The sequence below is a fragment of the Girardinichthys multiradiatus genome, chromosome 22 (assembly GCF_021462225.1).
Source record: "Girardinichthys multiradiatus isolate DD_20200921_A chromosome 22, DD_fGirMul_XY1, whole genome shotgun sequence".
Taxonomy (NCBI): Eukaryota; Metazoa; Chordata; class Actinopteri; order Cyprinodontiformes; family Goodeidae; genus Girardinichthys; species Girardinichthys multiradiatus.
Genome location: NC_061814.1, coordinates 22,013,551 through 22,036,532, shown reverse-complemented (window position 1 = coordinate 22,036,532; position 22,982 = coordinate 22,013,551). Strand labels below are relative to the sequence as shown.

The 22,982-nt window shown below is 38.3% G+C and overlaps 1 protein-coding gene across 9 annotated transcripts in view; it reads left to right on the top strand.

Annotated features, from left to right (window-relative positions):
* The window catches only part of LOC124858990 (protocadherin-15-like), a 326,056-nt gene extending 317,328 nt beyond the window's left edge, over positions 1-8,728 (top strand). For 5 of the 9 annotated variants that reach the window (XR_007035988.1, XR_007035987.1, XR_007035991.1 and 2 more), the window contains 2 exons: positions 664-737; positions 3,607-3,641. Coding sequence is in view for 3 of the 9 variants with exons in the window: in XM_047351367.1 (XP_047207323.1) it covers positions 494-529; positions 664-737; positions 3,607-3,724; positions 7,324-7,929 (834 nt within the window). In the remaining 6 variants the exon portion in view is untranslated. Of the gene's footprint in view, positions 1-493; positions 530-663; positions 738-3,606; positions 3,725-7,323 lie in introns of those variants that run through there. The other 4 variants (XM_047351367.1, XM_047351369.1, XM_047351368.1 and 1 more) reach the window with 4 other exon arrangements.
* The last annotated feature ends 14,254 nt before the right edge of the window (positions 8,729-22,982 follow it).

Genomic DNA, 22,982 nt, shown 5'->3' with positions numbered 1-22,982 from the left:
GCAATGTTGCTCTGATGGTGACTTGAGGTAGATTACATCCCAAGTTAAAGTAGCAATTTTGATTTGATTTTTTTAGCCATAGTTTGTGTAAAACAAGTCTTTTGTACAGATGTAAAAGCATTTTTGATTGGAAAAAAGATAGTTGGAAACCAATCAAAATCTCTATATTCAAAATGCATAGTATGGATTATTTTTCTTGCTTTTAAATATTATTTAAAATGGGATTCATGTACTGTATCTGAAGTCAAGGTGTTAATTTTTGTACAATTTCCTATCCAACTGCCTTAGTTAGTTTCTTTCCTTTTATTCCTTCCTATTTTATTAGTCTTTTTACCATTATTGTTCGTGGGTTTTATCATAAGCCTATCAGTATATATAAATGAAAAGTGCTTTCTGACTTTTCATTAGAATGTGTGAAATTGTTTGTTTGTGTCTTTGCTGGCTATCCCTCAATTTTATTGCCTTAACCTTTTTCTGCACTAACCTTTGGCAGCAACAACTGCTGAGGCCATCTCTTCTCAGACCAGAGGTAGAAACTCCCCTCCTTTCCCTAATTCCCTCTTTCTGTTATATACTCGCTCTGTACTGTGCTGCTCCTATCGTCCTGCTGTCTTTAGCTAAGGAATGCTGAGTAATTTCTTTGTCTGCCTCTTTGAAACACAGGAACTCTCCATGGAGTCAGGCATTGACCCAGGCCAAGACCAGTACACACAAGACTACTATAATTATGACCAAGGGTGAGCATACAGCCTGTCATGTCTCATCAAGTGTATTTTACCAGTTTCTTTTAGCAATATCCTCAAAGTCTCTTTGTGGCAAGGAATTTCTTTGTTTTCCAAAAACACACTTAATTGTATCCCACTTTAGGATTATATACTTTCAGAGAGTTTACCCCCATCTTTACCAACCAAATTAGATCATTTACTTGACTGTTTTGACAGGGATACCTAGACCTCTGAAAACGTCTTTCATTTTATTGGATGCAAGGTGTTTTGGCTTGCCTTTTACATGGTCCATGTGGTCTAAAGAGAAAGAAGCATAACATTTTGAGCTAAAGCTGCTGCAGATAAATTGTTATTCATTAGACGCTCCTGTTCCTGTCGCCACTGACTTGCACCTCTTTGGGAATTGCTTTGCAGATTTATCAAAACAGGGAAGAACTTTTGCACATTACAAGCTTAGATCAAAGAGAGGAGATCCAACTTATGTTAATTTATGGTAATTCCAGCCGTCATTACTCTCTAGCTTATTTTACAAGTCACCTTTAGTAATTCTAATTATTGTGTCTGAATCACACTGGCATCCATTTGCAAGGGATTGTCACTGTATATATCCAGGGCTATGATCTAATGTTTATTGTAAAAACTACAAATTGCAGTCAGTAACAGTAGACCCTTTGATGTTTTTATGTTAGCTTTGAGGGGCGCACTTACCTACTGGGTAAGCTTTTAATCCAGCAATCAGCAGTGTGGGTTTACAGGGAACATTAAATGTTCAGATGGTGGCACAAACATAAATTGCCAGTGATCTGTTTGCCATGAGTCCTTTTTATTGACTGTTGATATTAGATACGTTAAATATCAACAAGGGATCATAGATTACAGTCACACGTAAAATCATCTGCTGTTAACCTACCAGACTAAATTTTCTTTTTTGTTAGGTTAATTTTATTTTGAGCATTTGTCTGTTTTCTTGGAGGCTTTGATCTACCAGGTATTTGGACATCTATTATTGCTATGACTCTTTATGACTTCAGGCTTCATACGCTAAAAAAACTCCAACAATAGACATAATTGTTTGACAAAAATGACCATGACACACTTATTGACACTACTGCTCCTAATACCTTGCACAACCCTCTTTTTTCAATGGGACAGCACCATGCATTTTCTTGTATGATTTCACAAAGTGAAACCATGGAGAGAAAGTGCCATTTTACCATTATTATTTCTTTAAAAATACTGGCATTTCATATCCATGATGCTAGGAACCCAGTTGTTGTTTCTATCATGATGCTATGCACTACAACTAGGTTCCCATGGCCTTTGGAAGATAAATAGGCTCACACCATCCCAGATCCTCCATCACACTTAATAATAAGCATATTCATATTCATACTTTGCTTCACACCAGACCCACCTGGAGTGTTTTTTGCTAAAAGTATCAATCTTAGTCTCATCTGATGTGCATGTGGTTCTAGTAAGTTTTCACTGCTTTGCCCACATTAGCTGCAGTCTTAAAGATAAATGTTTATTTGGGCTAAACAGCTCTAAGAGTCGTAGCAGCTAAAGAACTGCATAAGGAATACAAATAACTGTTCCTTGCAACTGAATCCCAGATAGGGACTTTAATGCAGAAGACATGGGCGGGTGTGATAGACGAAATAAAAAGTATAAATTTCTCAGTTAAATATTGACCAAATAAACCCCAGCAATACAACATAGGAGGAAGAACAACCTTCAGTTGGTATAAGACCTTCTAAAAGGCTCCTGCAGTTCTTAAGTATCTGTAATGTGATGCAATGTCTATGTACATGTATGTTCCCCAAAGTAAACCTTAAGTATCATATCAAGATATACTCACAATTTGCTTCTTACTTAAAATATTCATATGTAGATTGTTTAGAGTCCAGTTGGTAGCAGTTTTAACTACTGGGTTCTGATGAGAATATGCATTAGATTGGTTTTTAGGAGTGCCGATTGCAAGTCACCACATTTTTTTTATATGAAAATGTAAACATAATTTATTACAATGCCCCTGAAGCAAGCAGTATTTCAAATTTTAGGGCGTGGATAGAGGCTGAATATGGAGCCATGTCATAAAGTTTTATAGTTTCTTGGAGCATGTTTTTTTGCAGAATCTATGAGAAAATAAATTATAGGAGGAGTTTTTGCCAACATGGATGGAATTCTAACAATATTTAATCTCTCCTTGCTCTTGTTTTGTACATTGCACTGCAATACAGCATTTGGTAGAAAGTGTGGGCAGTTGAATTTATTGCAGTGCAATACAAATTACTGATGCTTATTTCAAGAAAAATACTAGTTAAAAATAATGTCTATTTTTCATCCACCCTATTTACATATTTCATAATGTAGCTTCATTTTGCCATTTGCTCATGCATTACTAGTTATATAGTTCAAAACAGGTAGGTAAAAAACTGTTATTGTCTTACATCTTACTTTAAATATGTCCTCAGGGTCAAGTTGAAGACATGTTAACAGTTAATTTACCTCATGTGCTGCCACTAAAGAAACCCTCTTGAATAACTAGCACTTCAAGTCATGATGGGGTTCAACTCAGCCACTTTGGGTGACCGGCCTTCAGTTATTTGTGTTGTCAAATTAACTTCTGAGTAAGCCACTGAGTGTATTGGTTTTATGTCATTCTACCCCCCCACACACACACACACAAACACACACACACCCACACACCCCCACCCCCCGATGGCTTACTAACTTTTGAAAACCATGCATCACTTCCTTTCTTCTTCACAATTATGTATTACTTTGTGTTGATCTTTTACATAAATGCACAATAAATTACACTGAAGCCCGTGGTTTTATCATAACAGGGGCAAGAATAATTTTTGTCTGTTTTTCTCAGATATGACTTTCCTCAGTATGGGAGTCGGAGGAGGCTGATATCCCCTATGTATGATGAATATGGTGAGGTAATCATGGAGGATGATGGGTATTATTACTACAGTCCACATGGCCCAGAGGTATTACAATCCTTGAATGTGAATGTAATAAATACAGTGTTAATAGCACAAATGTCCACTAATATGTTATGAATTTCCAGTTTATTATTAAAGTAATACATTGTGTGAGACACACCAGTATCCTGGTTATATCATCATGAAAATTCCTAAATAAAATATGACTGTTTTAGGGCCGAGGCAGAGGCCGGGGTGGCATGAGAGGTAGAAGTCCTCCGAAGAGAGTTGCATTTAGGGACTTGCCAGCAGAGGGTCAAATGGTACAACCTCAGCCAGCAGAGGAAGGTGAACCTTCTAAGGCTGCCAAGAGACTGAAGTCTATCATGAAACTCAGCAAACTCCTTACAGCCAGCAAGGGAGGAGTGCACCCATCTGATGCTGGCTCTCCTGGCCCATCTCCATGGAAGAAAGCCAAGATGCTCAAGATGTTTGGCGCTGGAAAGAAGGACAAGGATTACGCCAAACTGATGTCCGCCCGCCGTATTGACAGCGAGGAAAGTCTTACGGACAGACCAGCAGTTACTCGGCCAATAGAAAGCAAGTCAGATGCTCGCAGCCGGCTTAGCAAAGTTTTAAAGAGAATTACCATAAGCAACAAGTTGCAGGTCAGGAGGAAGTCACAGAGTAGCGTGAGTTATGGCTCAGCCACAGGCAGTGAGAAAGAGGAGGATGCTTCACAAATAGCCAGTGAGGATGAAAGGAAGTCTAAAGTGTCTATTAGTGTGACCGAAAGTGAGCCAGAAGAAGGTGCAGGGGGAAGCAGTAGGGAAAAGGACTCCGATGAGGAATCTTCAGAGAAAAGCAGCATTGACAAAGATTATCTTAAAGTCGATTTAGACCGAGATGACACAAATGAAAGCACTGTGGACTCCGAGGAAGAGCCCGACGAAGAGTCAGGGGATTCAGATGAGGAAAGCAAATCCAAATCTGAGGAGGAAGAGGACACAGAGAAGGAGTCAGGCAGTGAGAAGGAATCAGAGACGGAAAGAGAGTCAGAATCAGAAAAAGAATCAATGTCGGGGAAGTCTTCAGCTACAGAGAAAGAGACAGAAACGGAGAAAGAGTCAGAGTCTGATGAAGAGTCCAGATCTGACAAGGAAACAGAATCAGGAACAGGCACTGCAACAGAAAAGGAAACAAGCACAGAAAGGGATTCAGCAACAGAGAGAGACTCTGATGAAGGGTCTGACGAAGAAGAGGTGTCAGGAAGTACTAGAGAAAGTGGATCTTCTACACGCACTTCTATGAGATCCTCAGCTACTGAAGCCAGCAGGGGGAGCAGTGCTTCTGCTACTGTTAGTCAGAGTGGGAGCAAAGGTAGTGAAAGTGCAAGTGAGAGTGTCAGTGGTAGTGTCAGAAGTGGTGCATCTTCCTCTAGATCAAGTGTGAAATCAACGCAGAGAACAAGCTCATCTAGAGTAATCTCAGAGAAGTCCAGCGACGAGATCAGTGATGCTGAGTCAGGGACAGGAACAGCTAGCGATGCAGAGTCAGGATCATGGTCAGGAAGTGAACGTTCTTCATCTCAGGGGTCCAGTAAGAAAAAAACATCTGTGTCCGACCTGAATAAGAGATCTTCATCTGGTAGTCAGCATTCTTTTAGGAGTAAGGGGAGCTCAGCTGACTCCCGGTCCACCAGTGGAAGTCGGCGTTCCCAAACGTCTGTCCTCAGCCATGGTTCAGAGGACACAATCACAGAGGAGAGTAATGAGGAGGAGGAGGGGGAGGAATCTGGGACTGCTGATGAGAACAAAGACTCTGCGAGTGAGATTAGCAGTGAATCATCCAGAAGATCTAGTGTAGTGTCTGAAGGCCCAGGACCCTCTACTCCCTACCATGGTCAGCCTTATAGTCCTGAGATCAGAAGCACCTCTGACGAAACATACGGAGGACTGTCCCCTATCACTGAAGTGGACGAGGATGCAATATCCTCTGATAAATCTTCAGTCAGTCAATCAAAAGGCTCAGAAGGCACTGAAGAAACATCAGATGGTGATTCAGAATCTGAAGGGAGCTTAACGGCCTTCTAGCAAGATATATTGTTCCTGTGAAGTAAGAGTGAATAAAATCAATTACCTTTGCATTGGAGTGAAAAAATATTGCTTGCCTCTACAGAGTGTTTCAAATGTCTGCTTTTTCTCATTTTCCCTGAGTAGGGAAAAATCTGGTTTTCTGCTGTACATTATCTGAGTCTGACTCTCCTTTTTACAGCTTTGACTTTTTCTTCTCTTTGATGTTCTCTGTGTGCTTTTCATGCATTTGCGTTTTGTACAGCATTGCAGTGCTATTTCTACAGTGTGATTTTGCATGTTCTTTTTCAGCAGTTTTTCCTGTTAATATTTTACTTAACTAAAAAATGGTTTCTCACTATAAGATAGCTGGTGTTAACTTAATATGCTCTTTGACTTTTGCTGGATATATTATGAGAACATGTGCTTTTAACTCTCAATATTTCTTTAAGCAAATATATTTTTTTTCCTTTGTCTACCTATTCCACAGCAGTAGGTCATTAATGGCATTAAAGGTTAATCAAAGAAGATCATGAGCATGCCTAAAGCAGTGCCAGACTATAATGATTACAAATATTTCTTTCAAAACAATTGTAGTTCATGCTTTCTGTGACATTGTTACCCCTTCCTCTCAATCAAATTTGGACAAATTTGGCTGTTTGCAAATATTTAGTTATCAATCATTATTCTTATTAAGGTAATACTACAGACAGGTGCCATAAAATTTTTTGACTATATTCATTTTTTGGCATTGAAATTTACAATCACAGTCATTTTTACAATAAATCTATCGTTGCATACTGTCAGAACCCTGAAAATGCAAATACTGTCTATAAATTAAACTTACCCTTTATATTAAATAGTTACATTTACCAATTACATCAGGTGGTGCAATTTTACTGCTAAACAGTACACAATAGTTGCATTTAATTGTATTTTCAAATATATTGATAAGTATTGATAAACTTATAGAACCAACAGTGGAAAAAGTGTTTAAACAGCAAACGTAGGAATTCAAGACAGTTTTTTGGAAGAGCAATAAGTTGCTCCTCTCATTATTATGCAAAGTTAATCTTACTAAAAAAATATATCTTGATCTTTGTTTATATTTAAATATGCAAAATAACTAAAGCATCTAGTAAAGCACATGGGACTACATTGTCCACACATAATCCAAATTATTCACAAAATAAATAAACTGCCCCATATATTTTTCAAAAGCATGTTGTGTAGCCTTCAATATGTAAGTTATCCTTTCTTATGAAAGATATGCCAACATTTGTTGATTTTCTGTTTTAAATAAAATGAAACTGTTATTTAGTTTTTTTGTTTTCAGTTTTTGTGTAAAACCAAGGTTATCATACTATAGGGATCTCATACCACGTCATGTTTACTTGAACTTTGAAATACTTTTAGATCTGACTGAAAACATAGAACCTCATAAAATGGACAAAACTTTTTTTTCTGTGAATGCTGTACTGTTAAAAATTGATGTAGATACCAAGTGCCTGCAGTGTTTTGACCACTCTCTGCTGTATCTTCCAAACAAATCCCAATATATTGACCTTTACCTTCTTACCCTCTCTTTTACAGCCTGGAAGAAAGAAGCGAATAAAGCTTGTGGTTGATCGGGAGAATGAGACCAGTTCTACTGGAGAGGAAAGCACTACAGAGAGTCAGCAGAACAGACTTCCCAACAGTCATAGCAACATCAATGGAAATATCTACCTCGCACAGAATGGCACTATTGTTCGAACCAGGAGGCCAGCCCATCTAAATAACCTAAAGATGGGCTCTCCATGCCGACTGAGTAAGCATTTCAAAAAACTTGAAAAATTAGGTGTGACTCATGAGGAACCCCCTCCTGCTGTTGGCAATGAGGTTTCAGAAAACAACATGGAAAACGGAACTGGCTCGTGTCTACATTCTAACAAGGACGTAAACCTCAACACTCTGTCCTCTTGTGGTCCCTTGGGGTCCACTATTACAAACCTAAAAACCTTTGGGTCCAAAACCAGTAATGCCAAGGCCATAATTGACAGTGGGCAGTGTGTTAGCGGGGAGCAAGAGGCATCTGTTGACCGCCACAAAAACAGTAGGGATTCACTGGAGTTGCACAGTGACCACACGTTATCAGATGAAGAAGAACTGTGGATGGGACCCTGGAACAACCTGCACATACCTATGACAAAACTATGACTGGGCATCTACAAAGAGAAATCCCCTTTTTGTCCATTTTCTTTTTTTCTGTTTTGTTAAGGAAATCTACATGAAATGTGTGCCTCAGCTGGAAAAGCTCCAATCACCGACAGGTGGTTGCACATATAATTATATTTATCTATAGAATGATATAATAAAGCTTGCTAGTACCAAATGTTTGTTACTGGTAGTGCTACAGCAGGTAAAGGCAATGAGTTCCTCAAACAAATTGAGAATTGTTTGCGAATCATGCTTGACTAATTTCTGCTTGTTAGTGAAAACACTGAATGGCCCTATTTTTAAGAGAATTTGTTTTATTCTTGTTTTATTCCTTAAACTAAAGATATTCAAAGTATTGCTGGAGATATTTACAGAGAAATATTGATGATCAAATGAAGAAATTGTAATTATGTAGTCTATGATAAAATCAACATATTTTGCTAATTGTGTTTTACTTGCAAATAACCCAGAATGTCATGGATTCTTTAATGTTGTAATCACTTGGAAATGTTTTTAAAAATGTCTGAAAAATATATCAAATTATTTTTGTCTATTTTATATCTAAGAGAGATGATAAATCTAAAATATGATCTTAGAGAATAAATATATAAACATGACTGCCATCGCTGAATTTCAATAGTTAAACAAGGCAGAATGGTCATAGTGTTTTTATATGGATATTTGTACTTACAGAATATGGTATTTTCAATCCCTTTACATGATGCAAATCCACTCTGTTCTTGTTGTTAGTGGAACACCAAAATTGGTATCACATTAAAAAATAAAGCTATAATCTATATTTTTGTGTTTAGAGAGTTATAATTGCAAATATGAACTGGTTCTCCAGTTTGCTCTGCACTTAATGTGGAAATTACCTAAAAATAAGGACGATGCTAAAAGCTGTTCACAACATTAAATACATTTTAGATTTTTGACTTGCTGTTCCTAAACAATGATAGTTAAATTTAAAAGCTGCTGCAGAAAGCTGGAGTTATCTTATTGTTCTTTGCTCAGCAGCAGGCTCAGCAGAATAAAGCGTTCTCATTTGAGTGGCCTTTCACTGTAGTGAAAAACAATGAAAGGTCAAATGGAGACATACTATATATCTGAAACGTGTCTGAAAATTCCAATATTAAGTCCACTTCCTCACCTCATAAACTGACAAAAAGAGGAAAAAGTCTTTTTAAATAATTATATCAGAAATGCAAAAACGGAAATATTTCAGCATTCAGATAAACTAGTTGTATGTTGGTTTATTAGAGTGCCATATCAAACACATCCACCTTTACAAAAGGTTCCCTACAGTCTATCAAACCTTAAGAATGCCAGTCAAAATTAGAGACGACAGACTGTTGTTGAAAAAAGGATCAGGAGCTGAATGCCAGAATTAAACCCTTAGAGATTCACATCTATGTCAGCAGGAATCCGTTTTCACTCTGCAAAAGAGCTTGACTCATACACAAGCCAAAGTCATGCAAAGTTGCTAAATGATGCCATCAGATCATTTTTATAATTGGCTGTGTGCATGTAACCAAAATAGATTCTGTAGGTGAGAACAGCAAGATTGTTTGAGAGAGACCACAGTAAATGTGCCCCTAAATATTTTTAGAGCTGCAAATCATCTTTCTTCTGTCAATTCTTGTTTTGCTTTTTTTAACATCACAGTTTTAACCCTCTTCCTTTATCTGGGTATGCAACTGGCAAAAGTATGTTTTTTAGTTTTTTTAGTTTTTTTGATTTATGGTTTACTTTTCTTATATCTGTTTTGATTTTTAGTCTCATGGTCTACTGAGGAACCTAGAACAAATCATGTTAAAACAGGAGCATATTTCATGATGGCAACTTAGATCAAGATCAACCAGCGGTGGCTATAGACACGTATGAGTTATTTGTAGTCTGGATGCAAAGTGATGAACATCTCTTGCTCTGTCTAAAGCTGGTAAGGGACTGCAGCGCGAGGATTGTGCCGCCTATGAATGCTTTGGGATGAGGGAGAGGCCCACAGCAGCACTTGCTGCTCATCAAGAAGAGTCAAAACAATCAGCGTTTTCATGTGAGAGTCTCAAAATGCTTCCAATAGGACCAGAAAATTTGCTAGATTTCCACTTTAGTACTTTTTTTGAAAAAATCCATTAGGGGATTTGAATTTTTGCTAAATATGCTGCATGATTACTCAGCTGACAACACTGCATAGAGTTTTAAGGTTTGCCTCCAAATCGATAATGGAGTTGGGGACATCGTGATGGTAGTAGCTGGTGCCTATCTCCAGCCGTTACACCCTGAACACGTCACCAGGCCATCACAGGGAAACACAGACCCATACGTTGCTCCACCTTATAAATTTGGATTGCAAAAATTAATGGCTAGTGTTAAAACAGCCCACAGCAGACCTTTCTCTGCTTCACCCATAGCTTTTCTGGGATATCTGAACACAGCATGGCAAGCAAATCACATGACAGAAAATGGCAGTTGTTTAGCTATCACTGCTGTTGTAAAAGGTAAGTAATGCTTAGACTGTTGAAAAAGACTTGGGTCTGTATTCACAAAGAATCCTAACACTAAAACTAGCTCCATCATTTTAAGAAAAATCTTGAATTTCTCGTATTCTAAGATTTTTCTAAGAATTTTACCTCGTTAAGATAAAGGCTATTCACAAAGCACCTTGGGACTTAAGAGAGTAGTGAGGAGGACTTTTAGTGAGCCTACGAGTGTTTTAAGCAGAGAAGATGGTGGAACGACAGAGAGAAAGGAGAGGTATTCTCTCCATACAATGAGCAACAGTGAATTAATAAGATGATACCAGCTTGATGGTGCAGGGATCCACCCTTAAACAGTCAAGTAAATGAGCACATAAACTTCTATGTAAATTAGATGAATGATTATTTGCTGTATTGTACATGATGATGTCAGTAGCCGTAGCCCAAATGGTCATCTACAACACACCCCTGTCTGCGGGGAATTTTGCTTGTGTGCTGCAATCTCGTCTCCAGCTTCTGATTGCAGCAGGCACCAGTGCTTCTCACATTCTAAGGTTGGTGTGTGAAAGCAGAAGGAACGACACATTGATCTGTTCGGCAATGTGCTCCCTCTTTGTTTGCACTGTCAACACTCCTTTATCCTTCTTTATGAGTTGTGCCAACAGCAGGCACTGTTCCTCTGTCCAGTTTTGTTTCTTTCCTTATTTTCTGAGTCTATTCCTGTGTTCCATTCCCTCTGTGTTTTAGTTTATTCCGCTTGGGTTAGTGTTCCTTGTTATCTGTTTTCAGCTCCTCTGTTTTAGTTTGAATTCAAAACTAAATCTAACCATAAAAGAATATTGGATCTGGTTTTAAACACATAACTAAAATTATCTAAACGCCAAAAAAGAAGGAAAAGACCAATTTTTATTTTAGAACGAACATGTTTTTATCTACTAGTAACTCGGATTCGAAAATAATTCTAATTAGGAAAAGAAATCATGGTGTGATGTTGTAAATCAAAGTGAAAGGTTGTCACCTAATTATAAATCATTATAGAAACCCTTGATATTTTACAGAAACTTAGGTTTTTGTCTTTTAGATAGTGAAATAACAGATAAAGTCAGGAAATTATTATTTTTTTCCATACTTGCCATCCTTCACTTATCCGGGACCGGGTCGCGGGGCAGTAGTCTAAGCAGTGACGGCCAGATTTCCCTCTCCCCAGACTCTCCAGCTCCTCTGGGAGAAGCCTGAGGCATCCCCAGGCCATACTCAGTTTTAATTTTTCCACACTTTTCTAGACTTGGAAAATGATTAAATCAAATTATATTCTGTTCCAGATTTTCCAAGACTACGTAGGAACTCCTAAAAGTTGCCCTGAGCAATGCTTTTTTTTAAGTGATGACCTGACTTAAGTTTTAATTTAAATATTCAAACATTTACAGTTCACTGCAGAGAGAGGTATAGTTGCCTTAGCTTTCAAAATATGTCTGCCTTTTTTTTACTGAAAAACATTGCTTCAGAAAAGCTGTTACATTAAGGTAGCTAACAATTTAAGGTTTAGCTATTGTGAACAAACTAAATAAATCTAAGAAGAATGTCTAGGGGAGTCATATTTTACCATGACTCAGTTATACAAGTTAGTTTGATCCTGATTAAACATTAATGTATGCATATACAGGGGTTGGACAATGAAACTGAAACGTGGACGCAAGAGGAAGCTGTCTGAAAGGGATGTTCGGGTGCTAACCTGGATTGTATCCAAAAAACATAAAACCACAGCTGCCCAAATCACGGCAGAATTAAATGTGCACCTCAACTCTCCTGTTTCCACCAGAACTGTCCGTCGGGAGCTCCACAGGGTCAATATACACGGCCGGGCTGCTATAGCCAAACCTTTGGTCACTCATGCCAATGCCAAACGTCGGTTTCAATGGTGCAAGGAGCGCAAATCTTGGGCTGTGGACAATGTGAAACATGTATTGTTCTCTGATGAGTCCACCTTTACTGTTTTCCCCACATCCGGAAGAGTTACGGTGTGGAGAATCCCCAAAGAAGCGTACCACCCAGACTGTTGCATGCCCAGAGTGAAGCATGGGGGTGGATCAGTGATGGTTTGGGCTGCCATATCATGGCATTCCCTTGGCCCAATACTTGTGCTAGATGGGTGCGTCACTGCCAAGGACTACTGAACCATTTTTGAGAATCATGTGCATCCAATGGTTCAAACATTGTAGCCTGAAGGCGTTGCCGTGTATCAGGATGACAATGCACCAATACACACAGCAAGACTGGTGAAAGATTGGTTTGATGAACATGAAAGTGAAGTTGAACATCTCCCATGGCCTGCACAGTCACCAAATCTAAATATTATTGAGCCACTTTGGGGTGTTTTGGAGGAGTGAGTCAGGAAACGTTTTCCTCCACCAGTATCACGTAGTGACCTGACCACTATCCTGCAAGAAGAATGGCTTAAAATCCCTCTGACCACTGTGCAGGACTTGTATATGCCATTCCCAAGACGAATTGATGCTGTATTGGCCGCAAAAGGAGGCCCTACACCATACTAATAAATTATTGTGGTCTAAAACCAGGTGTTTCAGTTTCATTGTCCAACCCCTGTATAAGTACAATAGATACTGCTGAAAACTAAATGTTTTTTTCATAGTTGCCAATAATGTCCTCATATTTATCCCAGTATTTTTGTAAAAGTTACAGTATGCATTAAAGCTATAATATGATAACAGTACTTTTAACTACAGGGAAAATCACTTTGAATTGACTGAGAATCCAATATACACGCTCTTCTTCTTAAACACAAGGATTCACTTTTTTCTCTGTAAACCTCTGCTAATAAATTGGGTCCAAACAATAATTGAAACATTTTTTCTTCCACTGGATTAAGTTGTCTTTTTTGATCTTTACTTTAATTACTGTCTCAAGAAGAGTTATATCCCTCTCAACAAGTGTTAAGCTTGTATAGAATCACTATCAATTGTCTACCTTAATTGAATTAAAATACCTGGTGTTTACATAGATTTCTTTGAGTAACAGTCATTAGATGATAGGTTATGCATTTAGAAACTTGTAAAAATATGAAAAATGCTGGCAGATATATGGTTATAATTTAAATAATATTGCAATCTGACAGTTTTCAGTTCCACAGACCTATGTTTGATTTAACAAGAAATATTAAAATTTAGGTTAGCAGACATTTAACGTTAAAAACATTTTCTTGCTTTCATACCAAGAAAAACAAATGACAAACATTTGCTGAACAAATCTGACCCCTATCTAAAGGAAGGTTTTCTCAGTTCTCTGTTTCTCAGTTTCAAGTTGGTACATATTGGGAGCTAACCATAAAAAAGACCATATTCATTTCCTCTGGCTGGATTCTTACAAGTCCATAATTTATTACTTTACCACATTTTTAGATACATCTGTTCAATTGTTTGTTAACACAAATAGTAAATCAGCCAATCACATGGCAGCAATTTAATGCATTCAGGCACATAGATGTAGTGAGAACGGCTCGCTGAAGTTTAAACTGAGCATCAGAATGAGTGAGAAATCGATGGACTGGCGTCCTGTCTAGGGTGTACCCCTCCTATAGACTCACTAGGGAACAAGCAGTAGAAAATGACTGACTGATGACTGACTCACTGAATTTGAATATGGCATGTTTGTTAGTGCTGTATGCGCTGGCCTGAGTATTTCATAAACTGCCAACCTAATAGGATTTCCACAAACAACCTTGGTTCACAGAATGGTCCAAAAAATATCCTATGAGGAGGTGTTGTTTGAATAGAAATGAGCTGTTGATGTTAGAGGTCCAACCAGAATGAGAAAACAAGTTTGAGATGATAGAAAGTGATCAGAGACTCAAAAAACCACTTGTTGCAGTGAAGGTATGCAGAATACCCTTTCTGAATACATAACACATTAATTAATGAAGCACATGTGCATCAGCAGCAGAAAAGCACATTAGGTGCCCCTCTTTTCAAGAACAGGAGGTTGAGGCTACAATGAGTCTCATCAAATTTAGAAAACAACAGATTGGGAAAACATTGCTTGGTCTAATAAATCTTGACTTCATATGTTAGGGTCAGAATTTGGCATAAAAGCTTAGACGCATGGATCTATTTTGCCTTGTGCGGGAAATATTTCCTGCACTTGGGCCGGTTAGTATCAACTGACCGTTTAAACACCAAAGTCTAACAATATTGACCATGTCCATCTTTTTATGACCCCACTGCAAACATCGTCTAATAGCAACTTCCATCAAAATAGTACCACAAAACAAATCTCAAATTATCTTCAACTGTTTTGTTGAAAATAAATGCAAGTTTGCTGAACTCCAAGGGCCACCATGGTCACTGGGTCTCAATCCAATACAGCAAACTTGAAATAGAGCAGCAAGGAAGAATCGTGACACTAAAGCCAACAAAACCTCAGCAACTGTGTGATGATATCATGTTAATACCCTCCATGTGAGATGAATGTGTCTGGCACAATAGTGAATACAAGCCACAACGAATTAACGCAGCTCTGAGTTTAAATAGGGGCTTCATACAGGTATCAGCAAAGTATACCTAATAAAGTGTCCAATAAGTGTACATACTTGCATGCAGACATGGTGATACTGTTGAAAATGTAAGTATGTTAGCTAAATTACATTTGTACCCAAATCATATATTATGTGCTCATTTAGAAATATGTGAAGTTCCAGAAAGCTTTAGTTTGCTCAGATCAAAAGGAACAAAAATTTTATGCAGTACTTGATTTTTTTTTTTCATTGTGATAACACAGTGCACACATTTAAAATCCCCCATATGCTCGTTTTAAATTGGTATTGCCACAAGCAATTTTGGCTTTACAGTAGAACATGATATGTGAAACTCGATTTATCAGCTAATCACAGTAGAGGAAAGCAGTTTCTCTGTACCCCTTCAGCATGTAATCTTTACCCGGGGGTTGATTTAAATGTATTTATACATCTTTCACAACAACTTCGGCAGCAGTTTGTGTTAACGTAAAGCCATCTTCTACAGCTGGATTTCTGCAATATCCCTGCGGAGGTAAATCATGACAAAAAAAAGTGCTGTGCTTCACAGAGATTCATAAACCTTTAAAGATTTTATGGATGGTGATTATTTATTCACTGGGGAGCTTGCTTAGTTAGTAATGCTATGTATACACTGAACAAAGCAACACCAGGGTCATGCTACGTCTATAAATTTCTTATACTAATTGGGCTTTGGAGGCCTTCTGTATGACCTGTTGTAAAACCTGCAAAGAGCAAGAGCATGGATTCAGTCATATCTCTGATGCCTCTTTGGAAAGTTAACATATTCAGTGGCTTGACAAGAATGTAGAGTCATGACAGCTCATAGTCATTTAGCCTCTGATTTGTTAACATTCAAATTGGCGATAACAAGATGTGGGGGCAACTTAACAAGAAATTTATCAATGTTAAATGACTTGGCAATCAAATATTCATAGTGAATGTAAAACCAGGGCAGAGGCTCAATAACAGCCCAGATTCAAATTGTTATTTTTTCTCAAATACACAGGAGTCAGATAAGTCAGATATGAAACAGCTCTAAAGAATGCTGATACCCTGCCTGGATTCTAATCGGTATTTCTCTCCACATATCACCTTTGATGTGAGAAAATTTTAACTGTAATCTGTAGAGTATAAAAGGGAAAACATTCCTTTTCCATCGTAAAGGTCTTGCTAAGGGCATATCTCCTGTTATCATCATTAAAATTAAATACGATTCCAAACATGAGAGATAAAGAAGCTCCCATAGTTATGAATTATTTTGCAATGTCCAACTGATCTGGAAAAAACAAAATCAACAAAGCAGTTATTGTGAAGTACATATGATTCCAAAGGCTTTGAGACCAAGCATGAGTCGTATAAAAGTCCTGCATTCATGAATGGTCAAAATAAAAAAAAAGCACACATAAAGAATCCATACACTCTGTACTCATTTAAGTATCTTCTTGATTTGTGCATATCTGTTTGCAAATCTTTTCTTTAAAGCAAAGAAGCAAACATTGTTACAAGAGTTTCTTTTCTATAAAGAAGGAGTTTTTACACAAAATATGTGACTCCCCACCTAGAATGCCTTTCCATGATGGTGCAGCGTTGACGCTCGCAAAAAAAACCAAAATATATAAAGGTATATATATATCCTATTTAGGATATCCTGGCCTACAGCAGGTTATATGGTAATCTTCCCATGACTCAGTTTGAAGGAGATTATCACAAATCCCCAGCGGAGGCAAGAGGAAACTCCTCATAATACCTATCCGTCACCATTGCTTATTGCAAGCTCAGGCCTGGATGTTTTTACCCTTCATTTTGTCCAAAGCCATCAGTCTGCCCTGCAGCACTAATCCATCCCCATCTGCCCCTCTGCTGGCTGCAGGGCAGACTGACGCTGGTTGCAGGTTGGTTATTTCAGTGGAGTCACATTAGAGGGTGCTGTGCTGTAGTGTTATCAAAAACAGGCTACACCATCTGCTGTCCAGGTCGATTCTTTAAAAACAGCCAAAGTGTGAACTGAGGGTCTTTGAAGCCGTTTTAGCTTTGAAGTTTTCTTCTTTTTTATGTAAACGTTATTCGTTCTGTCACGTTTAATAGTTTTAGTCAGATTTAACACAGATTCAAGATGATGGCTAGGTAACACAAATTTTGCAGCCCCTGTAAAATTTCCAGATCAATGTTTAAACAAAAAGTTGTCATACTGTAACAACAAAGTACCTAAATTATTTGCTTTAAAAGATTACAAGAAGGTGAGACTGCTTGAAAGGAAAATAAGACTAAGGAATTGTGCACAGCACTGTTTTTGCAGATGGCGTTGCATTATGAAAACAGTTTTATTTAAAAATACTCTCTAAAATTTCAGACATTCAAGAAAATATTTAAGAATTATTGCACATACAGATGAAACCAGATATTAACATGCACTGTATAAAAAGACACATAAGCAATTTGTTTTTACTGTCTGTCATTAAATCATACTAAAAATGACCTCTTTAAGGCCAGTTAGCATCATCATGTTGTGAGGTTGTTTTGTTATAGAAGGGACTGGTGCATTTCATAAAATAGATGGCATCATGAGAAAAGAACATTATGTGGAAACATTAAAGTAACATCTGAAGACGTTAGCCAGGAAGCACAGTCGCATATCATATGGACAATAACACAAGCATCTCACCAAATTAGAGGCTTAAGGAAAACAAAGCCAGTGTTTTGGAGTGGCCTAAACTAAATATAATTAAAATTTAGCAGACAGGGAGCAGCAGTGGTGCAGGGGTGAAGTCCGCGACCCATGTACAGAGGTTATGGTCCTCGGCGTTTTGGTTTTCCTAACTGACCTAAAACTGAAAAAAGTGTATGTGTCTTATTATACAGTATATGTAAATATCTGTTTTCAAGCATGATGGAATTTTTGTTCTAGATTTTATTTCTGTTCAGATCTTGCCACAGTACTGCTCTATGTCCAGCAACATCCCTGGGTCAAATCTGCAAAACAGCAAAAACAAAATGCACAATTGAACCTTTGAATGTTTGAAACCGGCAGTCTGTCAAAAATTGTCTTTGTATTTTCTCGATGTAAAGAATTAAGTTATTGAACATTAATCAGCGTTATGTTGAGAATTTGTGCATTATGTGTCAGTCACTGGGTTTTTCTGGCTGTCACTCATACAGAATTAACAGAGCATTTGATTTTCACATAAGGAATTTGGAAAGCTATAGAGAGAGAGATGATTATGAATATTCTGATGGCTTACAAATCTGGGGTTGTTCGCTTTCGAGTAGAGTCTATGTTTTAAGGTTTTTACTCTGTGACACATTCCTCAGATGCAAATTAAACTATTTAGGGATTAACATAAAAATACTAGACAGATATTAAAAAATAAATCTAAGTACGAAACAAAACAACATGTGAAGAAGAAAAGATGATTGCCTGGATGGTGCCCTGACTGATCTGAAAGGATATTTAATGTAATTTATGAAGCATTTTTAACTCATGCAGTGCATCGACAACCACAAGATGGCGCCTGATACCTACACCTGAGACGAACTCTGTCTCAGAAATAAGCATTAAAATAAAGTGATAAAGAAGCTGAAGAATATATACATTACCTGTCAAAAGTTTTAGAAGGCCTTTTTCTTTATATTTATGACTGTTTACATTGTATGTAGATTCTCAATGAAGGCATCAAAACAGTGAATGAACACATGCAATTATGTAGCAAACCAAAAATAGTAAAATAACTTTAAATATGTTATATTTTAGAATCCTTAAAGTAGCCGCCCTATGTTGTAATGACTGAAATATTAACCTCTGGCCGTCTCTCAATGAACGTCTGGGAAGTTCTTTCAAGACTCTTTGGAAAACCATTTCAGGTGACCACCTCATAAAGCTCATGGAGAAGAATGCCAAGAGAACAAAGCAGTATTCAAAGCAAATTTTGTAAAAATCTAAAATCTAAAAATGTTTAGAGTTATTTCATGCTTTGTTTACTACATAATTTAATGTGTGTTCATTCACAGGTTTGTTGTCTCTGGGGAGAATCCACAATTTAAATAGTCAGTAACATAAAAAGACCCATTAATTGAGAAAGACGTTCTAAAACGTTTGACCGGTAGTGTATATATGTATATACGTTTGCTTCAGTCTATACAAATAAGACATATTGCTGCCTGGCTTGTGATTTAATTAGTCAAACATAGTAAAAATAGAAAAGAAAAAAATAGTCACTCTTTTATTTTAAATCTATTTGTTGCATGTCTGCATATTTAATAAGTTAAACATCAACGTGAAAGTAAAATGACTTTAATGGGTATTTCCTATAGAAATATCACTGTTAAAGAAAGTGTGTACATTAGTGCTCTAATTAGGTTAAACCAATTATTTTCAGATTTTTCGCTTACTATGTTAAAAACAACACTCCTATTTTTATATAGCCACGCTCAGGCAGTGAGTAGAAGTCCATCATCATCTTCTCATTTCCTGCAACTATTCAAGACTGCGCCTGCCCCAAAACAGGCACCCGATGACCGCAGTCAGAGCTATCTGGGGACCAGCTTCCATACTAATTCAAGGATATTAGGATGTCTCCGACTGTTTTGCTTTGACGTTTCTAAATCTTCATCGAATGCAGCACGTGTGCAGAGCATGCACCCTCTGACTTGCTGCCATCCATGTCCTTTTAGATGCTTTTAGGCTTTCATAACTATATATTGTACGTCTTGAGTGCTTTATAATTTCTGTGCTGCACATTGTTATTTTAGAAATGAACTCAAAACCCAAAGTAAGGTTCAACTGACAGAGGTCCCACACAAACACACTCACGTACGCACACATGCTTTTGCTCCCTGAGCCCAGTCCTCTGACATCTCACCCAAGGGTTATATTCTAGCCGAAATGTTAGGTGTGTTGTAAAATACATGCTCCACACTGTCTGGCTCTGCTAATGAAGGGGTGTGTGACTGGTACTCCTATGTTAGTACCATGTATCCTGCAACCCTTTGATGGTCACATCCAGTCTCATCCTATATACATACAGAGCCTTGCACAAGTATTCATACCGTTCAAAAAATATTTTCACATACTGTGATTTTACAACCACAAACAAAAATGAATTTTATTTGGATTTAATGTGACAGATGTACACAAAGCAATGTATCTCTGTGAAGTGGAAGTAAAATGATGCATTGTTCTCAAAATATTTAGCTGAACAAAAACGTGTCAGGCATCTGTAATCAGGGCAGGGTGGAGGTTCAACCAACCTCCACCCGGCCTCAAATCGTTTGCAGCCACTAAACAGTTGTGTTCCAGGATTGTTCTGTATTTAGCTCCATATAATTTCCTATAAACTGACCAGCTTCTATATCCCTGTTGAAGAAAAATACACCTACAGCATGATGCTGCCACCACTATGTTTCATAGTGGTGTTGGTAAGGTGATACTTTCTGCCACACATAGCATTTAGCATGTTGGGCATAAAGTTTACTTTTGGTCTCATCCCTTGTGCCACATGTTTGCTGTGTCCCTGAAATGGCTTGTGGCAAACTGCAGATGAGACTCTTATGGCTTTCATTTAACAATTGAACAATCATGCCACTCTTCCATAAAGTGGATCATGTGGATCACTGCAGCTCCTCTAGAGTTAACATGACCTTTTGGCTAATTTTCTGATTAATTCTCAACATGCCCTGCTTGTTGATTTATGGGGATTTGAAAGGTTTGTAGGTGTGCAAACTGCTCAAAGGTGCACTAAAACTGCACTATTCAAAGCTAAAGATTGTTTTATACCAAAGCCCTGCTTTATGCATCTCATAACATTTTCCCTGACCTCTCTGCTGTGTTCTTTTGTCTTCATGATGCTGGGTGTTCACCAATGTTCTCTAACAAGCCTCTTTGGCTTTCATAGAACACTTGTACTAATACTGAGTTTAAATTGCACACCAGTGGACTCTGTTCAGTAATTAATAGATGTTTAAAAGCTCTTAATTGTATTTAGGGGTAAAAGAAAAACAGGCCACTAAATGCAAGTCCACGACTAATTTTTCAGATTTTTGTTCTTAAAAATATTGAAAACCATATATCATTTTTCTTCCAGCTCAAAATTATGCACTACAGTGAGTTGTATCAAAGAATTCCAGTAAAATCGACTGAAGTAAGTGATTTTCAAGTAGCAAAATGTGAAAATAATTAAGACTTTTTAATGATTTTGGAATGCAATGTACATTGAGCTGTGAAACTCTGAATGTTCATAGACTTTCATATAGGACACAAGGGTCTCCTGGTTTTAAAGCAAGCCCCTATACCTGTATGGAGCCCCTATTTAAACTCAGAGCTGCATTAATTCAGTTGGATTTTGTGAGTTCTGTCATTTAAAAAAAAGCCTCGCTTTTGTTGTTATGAGTCTGGTACATCAGTACTTGGCCAAACCTCCCAGACTGCAAGCTTTCAGCACCCACAGTGTTAATATATAATGTCAACGCAGTAGGGAGCCTTGTTAAAAAGCAATTAAGCCAAGATGATTTAAACATTGTGTGGTTTGGACACTGGCAAGCCCTGAGGTACAGCACTGTGTTGTTGTCGTCTTAAACAGAGTATTTCACTGTCTGCTCACACAGCAAACCGCTATTTGTGTGAATGTAGCTGCAACCACACTTTCCCACACCCGCCAAACCTTACCAAACCACAGACTTCAGCGATGTGCACCACACACACGCGCTTTTGCACAGACTTATGCACAACACGCACACACACACACACACACACACACACACACACACACAGAGAGTATTCACATGAAGAGTAATTGAGGGGTTTGACTAGTTTTTGGTGCATTAAAACAGTAGCTGCTTTAAATGATAGGGGCTGAGACATACTTGCATTGATGCCTGCAAGGCTGGTAAAGATGGCTGATTACTCAAAGAGGACGTGGCATTCGGTAACTCTTATTAAATTCCTCCTTTATTTAGTGGAGTTTGACTGAATCACACCATTTAAGCTGTTCCTGACGGTAATACATTCCTAATCCACAGCTTTCTTTCTCTTTACACTCATTTCTTTAGCGATATCAGGAGCAAGCTTTTCTGCAAACACTGTTAGACTCGATCTTACTTCTGAAGATCAAAACGTTACTGCTGACAGCTGAGAGTCTTCATTAGCCAATTCTGAGGTATTAAGTTGTTCTCGCTGTTTCCAAAGCAATAGTTCATCCTGTAGTCCATATAATAATTTGTTGTTATGTGTGCAGGACTCCCAGTAATTGTGCAGGAGTTACGTAAGCAGTTCCAAGTTGAGTTCTAGTGTCCTTTGTATTAGACAAAGATTAGTGCTAGGCCATTGCCAGACACATTTAGCAGTTGGCAGATTGTTAGCTTACACTCTGTGTGAAAATGTGCTCATCACAGCCAGTCTGCTTGGATGTGGTTTGGAACATCTGTGTGGTCCACACTCCAGTTGAAGACAGACAGGAGAGAGACAGAAAGGGCGAGGAACAGGGAAGGGGAGGGGTAGAGTGAAGGGACCCCAGCGTTGCTCAGAAAGACGCCCTCAGTTTTTCCATCACTTTTGTCGCCACCACCGCATTGGCGGTGTTGCCTGAGAGCAGAGCCAAAGGACAGTGTGAGGCAGATGTGAGGTCTGTGCATGTGTCTGAAGGAGATGAAGAGGAGAAAGCCAGACTAGCACAAAGCAGCTTCGTGGGGAGCTGTCAATCTTGCAGATAACGTATGAAGCTGAAGGTTAAGTCTGGTAATCACGGAGCTGCTGGCGGTGTAGTGAAGAGGGATGCTGAAAAGAGTTTTGGTCCAAAGCTGCGGTCAGCTATACCCCACTACCAGCGGCAGCAGGGCCGCAGCCCAGCTCCCTGCCAGTGTGCCTGCGGTGCTTATTTATGAGCCCGTTTAACCACGGCGCGGTCCCTGCGGTGGACTGACACAAGATGACAGCAGCCTAAATGTCTTGCCCTTTAAATCCAGCCTAATGGTCGCTTAGTGCTGTGGAGACAGCCACTGGGATAGGCGCCTGGGGTCTTTTCACAGGGGCCCTCTGA